Raw genomic sequence first — 13,691 nt, forward strand, 5'->3', positions numbered from 1 at the left:
GCTGCAGATCTGGCTGTTGTCCCCCTTTGAACCAGGCCATTTCTTCCTCCATGCTGCCTAGGCCCAGCAAGCTCATTGATAGCACAGGACAGACAGGCTCACTGCTCTCAGTTTAACTACCCAGACCTGGATCCAGCATGGCCTATAACAGCAATTGAAAGGCTGGAACATGCTCATTGGAGACCAAATCTTCAGGAAATGTAGCAGCTAAAAATGTAAAAAATCTCTACTGAGCATGTGTCAACTGCAATTTTTCAGAGGTTATAATTAGCCAAATAAGGGCAGATTTTTACAGGGGCAGGAAAGAGTGTACCCCTGAAACAAGGGACACTCCTTTGCCAAATTTCAAGTCCATGGTCTAAGGCATGGAGGTGTTAGAACTGTTCAAATAAAAGGTCACTAGAATTTAACATGGGCAAAAAAATGTATTTTCCCTATGTTTGTTCTTGGAAACAGATGAAATATATTAGTTAAATTTTTCAAAAAGAGTCAGTAAAATTATAACCTACTGAAGACAGGGTCTTAGAATAGGAATAATAGTGACCTTATTATGGGAGGGGCTGGCAACATCTATTATTAATATGTTCCATCTAAAGATCTTAAAGCCTTCTGCATACTTTACAAAATATGAAAAAGGACATCCCTTTTGATATTTCGCTTCAAGCAGATGAAAGAAGCAGAAGATTTGCTTCAGTGTATTGATGGGAGAGCTAGTCAGGAATTGTCCATTGGAATGATTTTGCAAATGAAAATGCAATTTCTGCAAAACAAATTTTCTGTGGGAATATTTTCCTTTTGCTGAAAATAATTGATTTTCTATTAGGAAAATTAAACAAAATATTTTATTTCAGGTTGGTTCAGCCAAATATCAAAACATTTCAAATTTGGAACTGATCAAAAATGTTTAATCTCAAGTCAGTTCTAAAAACATTAAACTACAGTCACATTGCCTTATAGAAATGGTAGTTCTGGCCCCCATTTTCTCTCATGGGCCAGGCTCTTTGAAGGACAACATCTCCCACAAAGTATTTCTTCTGCATGGTGCATCATGGGAGCCGCATGATTAGATGCATTATGGGAGGTGCAGTCTCGCCAGGGAACCTTGTCCATATGAGTGAATGGTGGCCAGAACTACATCCCAGCTCTAGTGGGATGGGTGGATTGAGACATTATATCATCATTTATCCAACAAACCAACTGAAGCCCCTCCACATATCAGCAGACAGCCTAGCTGAGTGTTTGACCAGTTGCTTAAGAAGAGCCCAATGTGTCGGCACCTAGCAACATTGCATCTGCATTCTCTCTTAACAGGCTATGAGGGATTGTAACTCGCTATATATTGGAGTTTACTTGTACATTTGCCTGTACTGATGGTAATCAGCAGTCAGGTATTTTGGGATACTTCATAAAATGGAATATATTACTTCTATTTAAGTAGCAGCAACTCTGTTTCTTAATATAATGAAGATACATTTCTATTTATAGCTCATCTCTCCTTCACAGCATGCTATATGAAAGGCTTGTTCAACAAGATTTCTATGGAAAGCCTTTTTGAACACTAATAAAAAGTGTACTACTTTAAAAAAAAAAAAAGGAACATTGCCTGCAAAACAGTGACTGAGAAGCAAACCTGCCAACAAACCGTAACCATACATCTTGAAACATTAAAACAATTTCAATAATTTTAATAGTAATGATATGAAACATAGGGGATATTTTTCCTCATGCTTCCTCCTTCCCTCCCCCAAAAAATTTCGCACAAAAATCCCAAGGAATTTCTAATAATTCAACTCAACACATGGAACCAGTTCTGAAGACCATGGCCAGCTTAGACAGCTAATTCAAGACTCCTGGAAAGACTTCCAGTGTTCATACAGCTTTGGGCTTGTCTCACCCCCTAAGCGGGGAAGAGATAGCTATACAAGGAAAAGGAGGCACATCCGACTCATAGCAAACCAGCCATGACTTTGTTCCATATGGCAGACTGCACAATGTAGTAGAGAAAAATATAAATCATTTTCCTTGCAAAAAGATGTAGACATTATATCCGCAACATAAGATGCAGGATAGTGCTTTGTCTGCTGGAAATAAAAAAATAAACAATCATTTCTGGGTGAGAAAATAATGTGTTATTATTTTCTTTAGATAAATAAAATTGTAAGTGCATAAATTCAAGGTTTTGTAATCCATTTTTATCTGCCTGGGAATAATAACTGATTACTTTTCTTCAGAACAAATAATACCTTCTAGTACCTAGTATGTGCAACTGCCAAATTATTTGTGTTGGCACTAAATTATGCGTGTTAGCATTTACCAACCCCCAACACTTCATAGTTAGGCTAGGAAAAATTAGATTTTTATCAGTAAATATCAATTTCACTGTACACCCACAAATCAAATATTTTTATCAATAATAGAAATGTACAGATAGAAAAATACTGCCTGAGAACTTATTAGCTTGATTTATGGCTATTTACTTTGTATATTTTGATATGTGATCTTGACAATGTGTTTTAATGATTATAAAGCTATAACTTTTTGAATCTCAAGGTTTCCTGTCAATAAACAATTGTCTGACCTCCCTACTGCCTGACACCCTCCCCCAGTTTCCCACAACTGTGAAAATTTAAAAAAGAAAAAAATGCTTAAAAAAACAAACATAAATATTATCCATCAACATTATAAAACAAAAATCGAATCCCACAAGCCTATTCATAATGAATTTTCTTTTTTCATTCTAAAATGTCCACTGAACTGAAGAAACAAGGACATTGTTACTAATAACTGACTCCTGATATGGATCCAATGTATGGGCTTGACTGGACAAGAGTCTCCCAGGGCTTTTTTTTTTTTTAAACCAAGAAAACCATTCTGATCTAAGTAGGGTCAGCATCTTCCACAATTTGCAACTGAAGCATCTGATTCCAGGTGGTGTGGGTTTCCATTTCCTTTTATAGTTCTGTGTCAAGTAATCTGAAAAGTTAGGATTTGCAATGCAATAAAGGCTCAACCCTTCTGATAGTCAAAGCATTATAGAGTGGCTTTAGCAACACAAGACCTACTTGTAACGTCATTTTTATTTGGCAGCTCAAGATTTAACACCTACTGCAACTGGAGTGGGCAAAATGGTGGAGAAAACGAACACCCATTTCTTGTTGGCAAACACTATTTGCTGTCCCTACATTGCAGCTTTCCTAGTGGATACAAGTCTCTGCTGTGTGCCACAGCTGGAGAGGATATAGAGAACAGCAGGTTTGCAGCAGGTTTTAAGAGCCCATACTAGCCACGGCCTTTGCATTCCCCTTCCCCACCCCCCACCCCACATTCAACCTCTTCATTGTGTGCATGCTCCAACAGTTCAGGAAAGATTAGACAACATTTGTGGCTTCAGTAGAATGCTATTGATTTCCACAGTGACAACATCTATTGTTTCTATTGTGATAGCACGCACAGACCTTAAATAAGATTGGAGCCCCACTGTGATGGACGCTGTACAAATTACAGCTAAATGAAAATGTCTATCCTGGAGGGCTTAAAAGACACAAAACAGATGAAGGGTTGAGGATAAGGAAGACATACAAGCAAATGAATATGGTGAAGAATTGGCACAACTTTGTTATTTTTCTTTCTTTATTTTTTTTAAATTGAAGGTAGAAAGAGGGCAAGGAATGGCAGGAATGGGTAAATTAATAAGAATGAGGGAGTAAGAAAAGAAAGGAAGGGAAAGAGGAATAATCACTATAATAGACATAGTCAGTAGACAGTGTTTTGTAGGCATTACAGCAGAGGTGAGTTTTAAGAAGGGAATTGGAAAATAAGGCAGGGGATGAATGAATTATAAGAACATAAGACCTGCTATACTGGATCCATCTAATCCAGTATCCTATCTTCAGACAGTAGCCAGTGCCAGATGCTTGAGAGGGAATGAACAGAATAGGACAGTTACTGAGTAATCCAACCCACCATCCAGTCACAGCTTCTGGCAGTCACATGCTTAGGGACACCCAGAGCACGGGATACTGTCCCTGACCATCTTGGCTAACAGCCATTGATGGACCTATACCCCATGAACTTATCTAGTTCTTTTTTGAACCCAGTTACACTTTTCTCCTTCACAGCATCCCCTGCCAATGAGTTCTTCTGTACTTTGTGTGAAGAAGTAGATGTTTTCAGAGAACTATTCACTATTACTCCAAGATCTCTTTCTTGAGTGATAACAGCTAATTTAGACCCCATCATTTTGCATGTATAGCTGGGATTATGTTTTTCAGTGTGCATTACTTTGCATTTATGGAATTCCAGCTGCCATTTTGTTGTCCAGTCACACAATTTAGTGAGATCCCTTTGTAACTTTTCAAAATCATCTTTGGGCTTAACTTTTTCTTGAGTAATTTTGTATCAACTGCAAACATTGTCTTGCATCTGAAGAAGTGAGGTTCTTACCCACGAAAGCTTATGCTCCCAATACTTCTGTTAGTCTTAAAGGTGCCACAGGACCCTCTGTTGCTTATTGCCAGCTCATTGCTTACTCCTTTTTCCATATGGTTTTATGAATATGTTGAACAGCACTGGTTCCTGTACAGATCCTTGGGAGACTCTGCTATTTGCCTCTCTCCACTGTGAAAGCAGACCATTTATTCCTACTCTTTGTTTCCTAGCTTTTAACCAGAACCTTCCCTCTTATGCCACGACTGCTTACTTTGCTTAACAGCCTTTGGTGTTGACCTTGTCAAAGGCTTTCTGAAAGTCCAAGTACAACTATACCAACTGAATCACCCTGTCCATATTTATCGATACCCTCAAAGAATTCTAATAGATAGGTGAAGCATACTTTCCCTTTAGAAAAGCAGAATTGACTCTTCCCCAACATATCATATCCATCTATGTGTCTGATAATTCTGTTCTTTACCACAGTTTCAACCAATTTGCCAGGTACTGAAGTTAGGCTTACTGGCCTGTAATTGCCAGGATCACCTCTGGAGTTAAAAAAAAAAGAAATCAACTCTACATTAGCTACCTTCCAGTCACTTGGTACAGAGACTGATTTAAGCAATAGTGAATACCATCTGGTCCTGGTGACTTATTACTGTTTATCAATTTGTTCCATATCCTCCCCTATTAACACCTCAATCTGGGACAGTTCCTCAGATTTGCCACCTAAAGACCATGGCTTAGATTGAGAATGTCCCTCACATCCTCTGCAGTGAAGACCGATACAAAGAATTAATTTGCCTGGTCTTCCTTGAGTGCTCCTTTAGCACCTTAATTGTCCAGTGGTCCCACTGATTATTTGGCAGATTTCTTGTTTCTGATGCACTTAGTTTTTGTGTCTTTTACTAGTTTCTCTACAAATGCTTTTTTGCCCTGCCTAGTTATACTTTTACACTTGACTTGCGCCAGAGTTTATGTTCCTTTCTATTTTCCTCAAAAGGACTTTACTTCCACTTTTTAATTGATGTGTTTTTGTCTCTAACTGCCTCTTTTACTCTGTTGTTTAGCCATTGTTTCTTTTTTTTATCCTCTTATTGTTTTTTTGGTGGCGGTATACATTTAGTTTCTATTATGCTGTTTTTTAAAAAGTTTCAATGCAGCTTGTAGGCATTTCACTCTTGTGACTGTACCTTTTAATTTCCATTTAACTAGCTTCCTCATGTTTGTGTAATGCCCTTTCTTGAAGTTAAAAGTTATTGTGGTGAGTTTATTTGGAATTTTCTCCCCTACAGGAATGTTAAATTTAATTATATCAGGGACTTTTCCTTCTGCATAAAGGGCAAAATAGAAGAAAGTGCAAAGGTGTTTGAAAATGAAGCTGACTGGTGGATACTAAAGGCTGAGAACATTGCAGAAATAAAGGCAGGGGCTGGCATCATGATAAGTTATTAAAGGAGCATTGTTGAATGGGGTGAAGGGTTTAAAAGGTGAAGACAAAGAGGTGAAATCCTGACCCTATTGAGATCAATGGCAAAACTCCCATTGACTTCAGTGGGGACAAGATTTAACTCAAAAAGCTTAAGTTTGGTATGGAGATGAAAAGGGAGGCGCTGATGGCATGAGGTGGGCAGAGCAATGAGCCATGCAGATGATCTTGGCAGCAGCATTTTGAGTGAACTTGAGGGGGGCAAAGATGCAGTAGTCCAAGCCAGATAGGAGGAGGTTACAATAGTCAAAAGATGAAATGAGGACAATTTGGAAGAGAGTTTTAGCTGTTTGCAGAGATGGAAGGCTGGATTTTAGAGGTATTGTGTAGGAAGTAGCAACATGTTTTAGACACGGCCTGAATGTGTGGGCCTGGGATGGCAGTCAAAGATGATACCCAGGTTGTGCGCACGAGTAACTTGGAGGAGATGGAGGTGCATGCCGAGACAGAGAAAGGAGATGGTATAGGGGAGGCAGGAAAGGGACTGTGGAGAGACTCCAAAGATGGCTGGAAATGTAGGTATCGGATTCACTGAAGAAGGAGAAGTAGAGCTAAGAAGATGGCACAATTAAATGAAGAAAGAGTGAATTTGTAATGGAGACAATCAGCATGATCAGGAGACTTCTGTCAGACACACAGCACAAGAACAAGAGCTGAGACAGTGAAGTCAGTGGAACTATACTGATTTATTCCAGCTGAAGATTGGCCCTGTGTATCTATTTGCGTGTTAATAGTAGACTCTATTCTGTAGTCCTTATTCAGGAAAAAACTCCTAATTAAATTTAGTGTAGATGGTCCAGGCCTCTGGTTGATGGTCCAGGATCTTGGGGGATCCACAACTATAGAGGTAGATGGTCCCAATCCACCTTTGATACAAGAATAATGAAGAAACTCCAAGAAATGCAAACATGGCATTTCCAGTCCCCATGCATAGAAATAAATGTAACAGAGACACAGAGGGTGGAGAGGGGAGGTATTTTTTAATGGGTAGGAATTTCAAAAGCTCCTAAGTATGTTAGACACCTCACTCTCATTGAAAGTCAATGTAAATTAGGCACCTAATTCATTTTGGTGTTTTTCAAAATCCCATTTATAGACTTCAATGGGACCTGGAGCAGACTAACTCCAGTAGTTTACATTTAATTACATTAATATGAGTTGATTGTGAGTTTTATTTAAGTTAGCACTACAGTATTAGGCCCTCTCTGTGTATTGCTACTGGGAGGTATTTATAGACAGAAGTCACCCGGAAAAAAACAAACAAGAAAAAAACAATGTTACCAGTTCTAGACCACCAATGCATGTGGGAACCAGTATTTTACTTCCAAATACACTCCATCAGGCATTTATAAAAGCATCCATCAACATGGCAGCCAGCCACAGATATAAACTTCAAAACAATGCATACATTTTTGGGACACCAATTAAGCAAAAGTCATCCAGGTAGAGATGCATAAGCAGTATAATTGTTTTGCCCATCAGTATACTTATTTATGGTCCCTATCATCCATTATGGAAAGCTGAACAGCACTAGAGTTGATCAATAATTAATAGTGGCAAGAACAGAAGGCAGCTTATTGTAAAGTATTATTAAAACCTTTGAAATACAGAAATTATTTGAATTGTTCTTCTTAATTCCTAAATGCTGAATAAGATTAATTGATAATTGAAATAAAAAAAGTCTGGAAAACAGACAGAAAATGGATTTTCCCCCTCATAATGAATCCCTGCATTATCCAAAAGAATGTTGCCTCATTACATGTAGCAGAAAATTGAGAAAATACAAGGTAGAAAATTACATGTCTACAGTACAGTTTCAGAATAAGAACAATTCCATAATAATGAAGGCTAGAACAGCTATGATTTTGCCATTATTTAAAATGGCATTAGCTTTGATCTCAGTAAGACAGACATTTGTTTTAAAATGTACCTCGTTTTTTTCTTTGAGTATCTACATTTGTGCTTCAATTATCTTTATTCTAATTATTTGTTCATTAGTGTTTTGTATGGGGCAACTAGTATGTTAGATCAATACAACAAAATACTAACGAAAGGTCACATCCATCTTTTCAGCAGTACATTTTCTGACCTTTTCTGGGTATAAAACATAGCAGTAACACATATATTATTATACCACCAGCAGCTGTAACATACCTTATTTATGTAGATTAATGGAATTTATTTCATGCATGTTATCTTGCATAAGTTAATTTTAATGAACTGATGGATCAATTAGTGTTCCCTATTAATAACTAACTGTCTATACACAGACTATATCAAATTATAAAAATAAGCAACTGATGTTAAAATTACACATTAAATATTATGTCAGCAATCTCACTAGTGTGTTTGAAAATAAACCAAGTGATCATTGGGCTGGCTATACCGTAGGTCAATGGAGTGGGATTGCTGGTTGCTGAGGAATCTGGGTTCTAATTTTCCATAAGTTTATACTTTTTCTTTCCACATCATTTTTTAAAATTTAAATAAAGGTGAAATGTTCTTGTTCTGGATTTTGTTATCAAGGTTACAACCCAAATGGGAATTTCGCCTGAGAAAAGAATTCAGGACTGAAGCAACTATCTAGATTAAAAATAAGATCAATAGAATGAAAATGGATAGTGAAAAAAAGTGTTCATAATTATTTATTACTAACCTGGTATGGGCTGAGGTGTTAACACCACTGTGGGAAGAGGTCTTGAGGCAGTAGCTGGCCTAGATATAGCCATAGCTACTTGATTTGTCATTAAAAGAGGCTTCTCATGTCCCTGGAAGATTCTTGATTCCTCAGGATGTATCCATGCTGAATCCAGAGCAAATGCGTTATTTAAATATATCTGCCAAGGATAAATAAAAAGTTTGTTGAAGTTGAAGATAATATAGTTTCATTGCTTATTGTTTTCCTGTTTTTTAGGTCTTTGATTCAAGCTCTCACAGGTATATACATGTTTGTACCATAGATCATGTCCTAAATCATGAACAGTTATAAAACTGGATTGATTTATGCTTCCTAACTATTGGGAGGGCATGGCTATCTAACAAATCTCATAATGGGACTATCCAGTTTAGGAAGTACTACCAATAAATAAATAAATAAAAATCCAAACCCCACAATATGAAAGAACAAGGCCAATCCTACCCCAGAGACAGCTATGGCAGAACAAATGTATCTACAACATTTGGTAGCCCAAGGTTGTTCCAGTGAGGGCTGAGAGATGGAGGAGGTGAAAAAAGATAAGACCATCCTCATATGCTTACTCATATGCTTAAATTTACATACATGCCTAGCTGTTTGCAGGATCAAGGCCTGAGGTTGCAAATACTGCATGAAATCCTGGCTCCACTTAAGTTGATGGCGAAACTCCCATTGACTTCAGCTTTGCTAGGATTCCAGCTGCTGAGTCCATTTCTAACAAATTTATATAAACATGCAGTCGATAGCAAGGTGTTGCAAGTAGCCAAAATATGGAAAATACACCAAAACCGCATATTTTGGTGGTACAAACATATTTTACCTGACTTAATATAGAACTAATGTTAAAGCTATTTTAGTCCTTTTCACTATTTAAGAGAACTGCTGATTTATACCTTCAGAAATAGCCTATTTATTGATCAACTTTTTATAGCATTAATTTTTCTATAGGATTTTTGCTTGACCTAGATTGCTGACCTTCTGCATGCCTTCACAGTTTACAAAACTCAATGTTTTCCAGTTGTTATGATAAGATCTTAATATAAAAATGTCCCAAGTAAAGTTCAGAGTTACCTTGCAATTAGGTAGTCTCTTATCTCTCCAACTTTTCCTGGCATGAGGTGGAATAGTAGATGTGTATACATGTGGGAAGATAGGAACAAATTCCACACTAGAAGAAGGTGAAAATCCTATAACTGGAGAATGAGCTCCAAACATCCACTTAAAAAAAAAATTAAATGAATGAAAAATATTCTACAATAAATCAATCAATGTCTGTACATACTGTATTAAAAAAGTGAATTTCAAGCAAATTTAATGTATCAACCTCTTTAGTCTAAACATTGGGTTTTAAAATATATATATATTGTATCAGTCTCATACGTATTGTGTGCCACTCAAAGCTAAACTGCTATAGAAATCTACAAATAGAAGGCTCAGAGTTAGAGTACCTAGTCAATACTATTACTAATCAGCAATGAACTGGAAAAAAAGTCACATATAAATAGAAAACATCATCATACAAGATTGTGTATGTGTTTCTGTCTCCAGAGGCAATGGACAAAACAAAGACAAGGCAGAATGTGTGATTTCCTGACTCTTGAATTCTTTGGACAAATATATTGATATTGTAGAAACATTTCTACATTTCAATCAAATTCCTCCCACTTCAAAATAATTGATGTTATCCTTCCATTAAACACAAGAGCATATAGCTTTTTCTCCTGCTCACCCTCTTTCCAAATCACTAAGTTCCAAGAGGCATTCACAGCTAAAATGCTTGACTGGGAATTTCTAAATGAAATTAATCTAAGATTATAGAGTTCAAAGCTTTATGTGAAACAGCATTAAAAATACAACAGAAGTGCTAAACTACTATGAAATTAACATAGCTATTAATATCTAATACATTAAAACTTAAGATGAATATTAAAGCTGACCAGCAAAAGTAATTTTAAGTGGTCTTACAATAATTGAAACATTCATCAAAAAGCACCACCGAGATGTATTGCTTACATTAATATGGTTCAAAATATCTTAGCGTCTGAATTTACTGAATTTAATGGCTTATATTGTTAGAGTGCCCCTTCATTACCAGCCTGCTTTTTCCATAGCAAATAGGAAAAGATCAGAGGGTTAAAGGATGAACAAGACAAGCCTTAATGAGCCAATTCATGAGCCGCTCCCCACCCCCTTCTTTTATTAAGAAAAAAATATTGCAGGTTTCTAAACATTAAGGAAAAAAATCTAGTTCCTAGACATTAAATACCTCTAGTGGCAGCATCCTGACACAACAACATAAAAACATGTTGCAACGGCATCCAATTATATATTTTTTTATAATTTATATTATGCATATGGAAAAGCCTTATGGGACATTCACAAATATTATAAAAATAGTACTGTTCAGGTGATCGTTGCCTTCTCTCTTCTAGTAGGGCAATATTAAAAATGGCAAGGCAACTTTGTTTTAAAGCAAGGAGAGACAGGCTTAAGTTACTTGGCTGAATGAAAGACCCTTATATCTTTATCTGTCACTTATTTAAATAGAGTAATAAACGCTATTCCTAGCCTGCTCTTTCGCAGCAAATATAAAAGAAGATGATTTTCTACGGAAAATAAATGTCTCTTCGTGGAACAAATACACTGAAACCGACCAAAGACAGCCTTCAGTTCATTGCTCAGTCCCAGCATTAGGGTTCTCTTTGCAACGCAATCAATGCAATCTCTGCTCTCTCAATCCCCCGTTTTTTACAGTCGAACTCTCGTAAACTGTGTTATACCATTGACCAACTGTATGGCCCAGACACTTACAGAACATTAACTCTTAGCACATTCGAGTCTGACGGCAGGGATTGCGGTTCTATACGATTCTATACGTTAGAAACAAACACGGTATGTGGCTTAAGTACGAAGACACACGCACGGAATCCGATTAATAGTTTATGCGGTCTCCCCCTGCCTTTGAAGTCTGACACAGACGGTGCAGTTACTAACGGATGCGCAATAAACTGTGTGGGTCTGCAACAAACGGGGCTGCGCGGGGTAACTTCAGCACCACCGCGCGTTGGACAGCAGGCAAAAGTTCTGCCCTCGGCTTTCTGCACAGGCAGTCATCACCGCGTCCCCCCCTCCGCCCCAAACCAGCGCCTCACGAGCGTGGCTTTTACTGGCCCCGAAAATGACACGCACGAACTTGCGTGGATCAAGTCGGCTGTGCTATTCTAGCAGCACTTCGGGAGTCAGATACCCGGACCGGGAAAGAGAGAGAGAGGGAGAATGGGGAGGAGGAAGGGAGGCGAGGGGAACCGCATTCATTACCTGCCCATTCAGGAAGGGATACTGGTGCACACCAGGGCGCTGATCTGGCGCAGAGGGCACTGACAGAGGCAAGAAAGGCTCGCAGGGGACTTGCCAGCCAGGAAGCCCCTGGAGCAGTGGAGCAGGGTGGGGAGGATGTGGCGAAGAGAGCAGAAGCGGAGGGGGCACCACCCCGGCCCCACCTATCCTGAAGAGCCCAGCCGCACTCGGGACCATCCAAATCCAGGGAGGAGGTGGGGGCTCTGCATTCATCTGCCAGAGGAGAGGCTGCTGCCGCTTGGCTCTCGGAACCGGGAGCATTCTACATGGTACGGGACCGTCCCTCCGCTCGCAGGGCTCGCCGCCGGGACGCGCAGGGGCAGGCAGCAGGCGGGGCCGGGACCGGGACAGCTCCGCCGAGGGGGCGATGCCCATCCGTGCCCCCGCTCGCTCTGGCGGCTGGAGCAGTGGCGGCGGCGGCAGCACCGGAGCCGAGCGAAACTCCGCTCCATTCAGCGGGGCTGCTGCTGCCAGGCTCCGCCCTCTGCCCAGACCTCCCTCCCCTTCTGCTGATGCATAGCCCGGCAGGAGACACCTACGGGGGGGCAGCAGCTGGTGGCAGGTCTCAGCCAACATCGCCACCAACTCCTTCCCCCCCTGTGATCAGACTGAAGGACGGCCCCGGGCAGCGGGGCAGCCGCTCAGTCGGGGGGGGGGGGAGGAGGAGAGGGAAAGGGGGAGATGTGTAAAGGAGGGGAGCTGGGCTAACAGGCGAGGAGCGGGAGGGGAGAGACCTCCCGAGGGCCCCTGCCTAAGAGGGGTGGAGGGAGAGCCCGCTTCTCTGGCTTGGGAGGCAGCAGCAGGGGGAGAAGGGGCTGGCGGGGAGGCCCGGCTCCCAGCTCTGACAGAAGCCCCCATCCCACACACACAGCTAACCCGGCTGAGGGTGCCCCTAGGGGAGACCGCTGGGCACTCAGTCCTTTCCACCGTCAGCTCCCCAGAGAAGGGGACGCGAGCGGAAAGAGACCCCTGCTCCCAGAAGCTGTCTCCAAGACACCGCTCTCAGGCACTGAGCAAAGGGGCTTTCCACCGTGCCCACCAGAGCACCCTGGCTGATCATCAACCCAGGAAAAGAGTGACAGGTAAAGCTGGTGGAAAGTCAGAATTTCTCTTTCACAGAAATAGCCACGTTTCAAAATGTGTTTTCATTTCATTCCAGAGAAAGAAAAACAACAAAACTTCAAACATCAACATAAGTTCAAGATTTCCGGGGAGGGGGGCATAACAAAAATTGTTGGGGGTCAACGGCAGTGTTTTGTCTCACCCAAATTGAAATGTTTTGTTCTGATTTTGACTTTACATGTTATATTACGTAAGGTTTAAGAAGATTTGGCTGAAATCATTTCAGAACTTGAAAAATGCCATCCTGAAATGGAACATTTTGCCTTTATAAAAAAAATCAAAATTAAATTAAACAAAAAAATTGCCAAATTTCCAAGAAATGGTTTGATGAAACAGCATTTTCCCATTGGAAAACAAAACGGACAAAACAAAACCTTCCACTGGAAAATTTCCAGCTAGCTCTAGTTATAGGTAGTCTGAGTTTGATGCGGGGATTTTCTCACTTAACACCCCTGCTTATAATTTTCTATGCAAGTGCTAAGTTCCTGGGGGACTGGACACTGCTACAAGTCACTGAACATTTTTACCAGCAAATGCCTGATCTTAAAAACTCTTATCCACAGTTACAGATGGAGGCAGTGCACCCAGTGGTTAGGACAT

General features: G+C 40.0%; 1 protein-coding gene across 1 annotated transcript in view; it reads right to left on the minus strand.

The window, feature by feature from the left end:
- Positions 1-12,223, minus strand: part of TCERG1L (transcription elongation regulator 1 like) — a 218,544-nt gene extending 206,321 nt beyond the window's left edge. Inside the window, exons 1-3 of the mRNA XM_024213278.1 lie at positions 11,931-12,223; positions 9,684-9,830; positions 8,574-8,754 (exon numbers count right to left, since the gene is read on the minus strand). Coding sequence (XP_024069046.1) covers positions 8,574-8,754; positions 9,684-9,830; positions 11,931-12,182 — 580 coding nt within the window. The 5' untranslated portion in view covers positions 12,183-12,223. The remainder of the gene's footprint in view (positions 1-8,573; positions 8,755-9,683; positions 9,831-11,930) is intronic.
- Between the last annotated feature and the right edge of the window lie 1,468 nt (positions 12,224-13,691).

The sequence above is a fragment of the Terrapene carolina genome, unplaced genomic scaffold (assembly GCF_002925995.2).
Source record: "Terrapene carolina triunguis isolate 2854851 unplaced genomic scaffold, T_m_triunguis-2.0 Scaffold95, whole genome shotgun sequence".
Taxonomy (NCBI): Eukaryota; Metazoa; Chordata; order Testudines; family Emydidae; genus Terrapene; species Terrapene triunguis.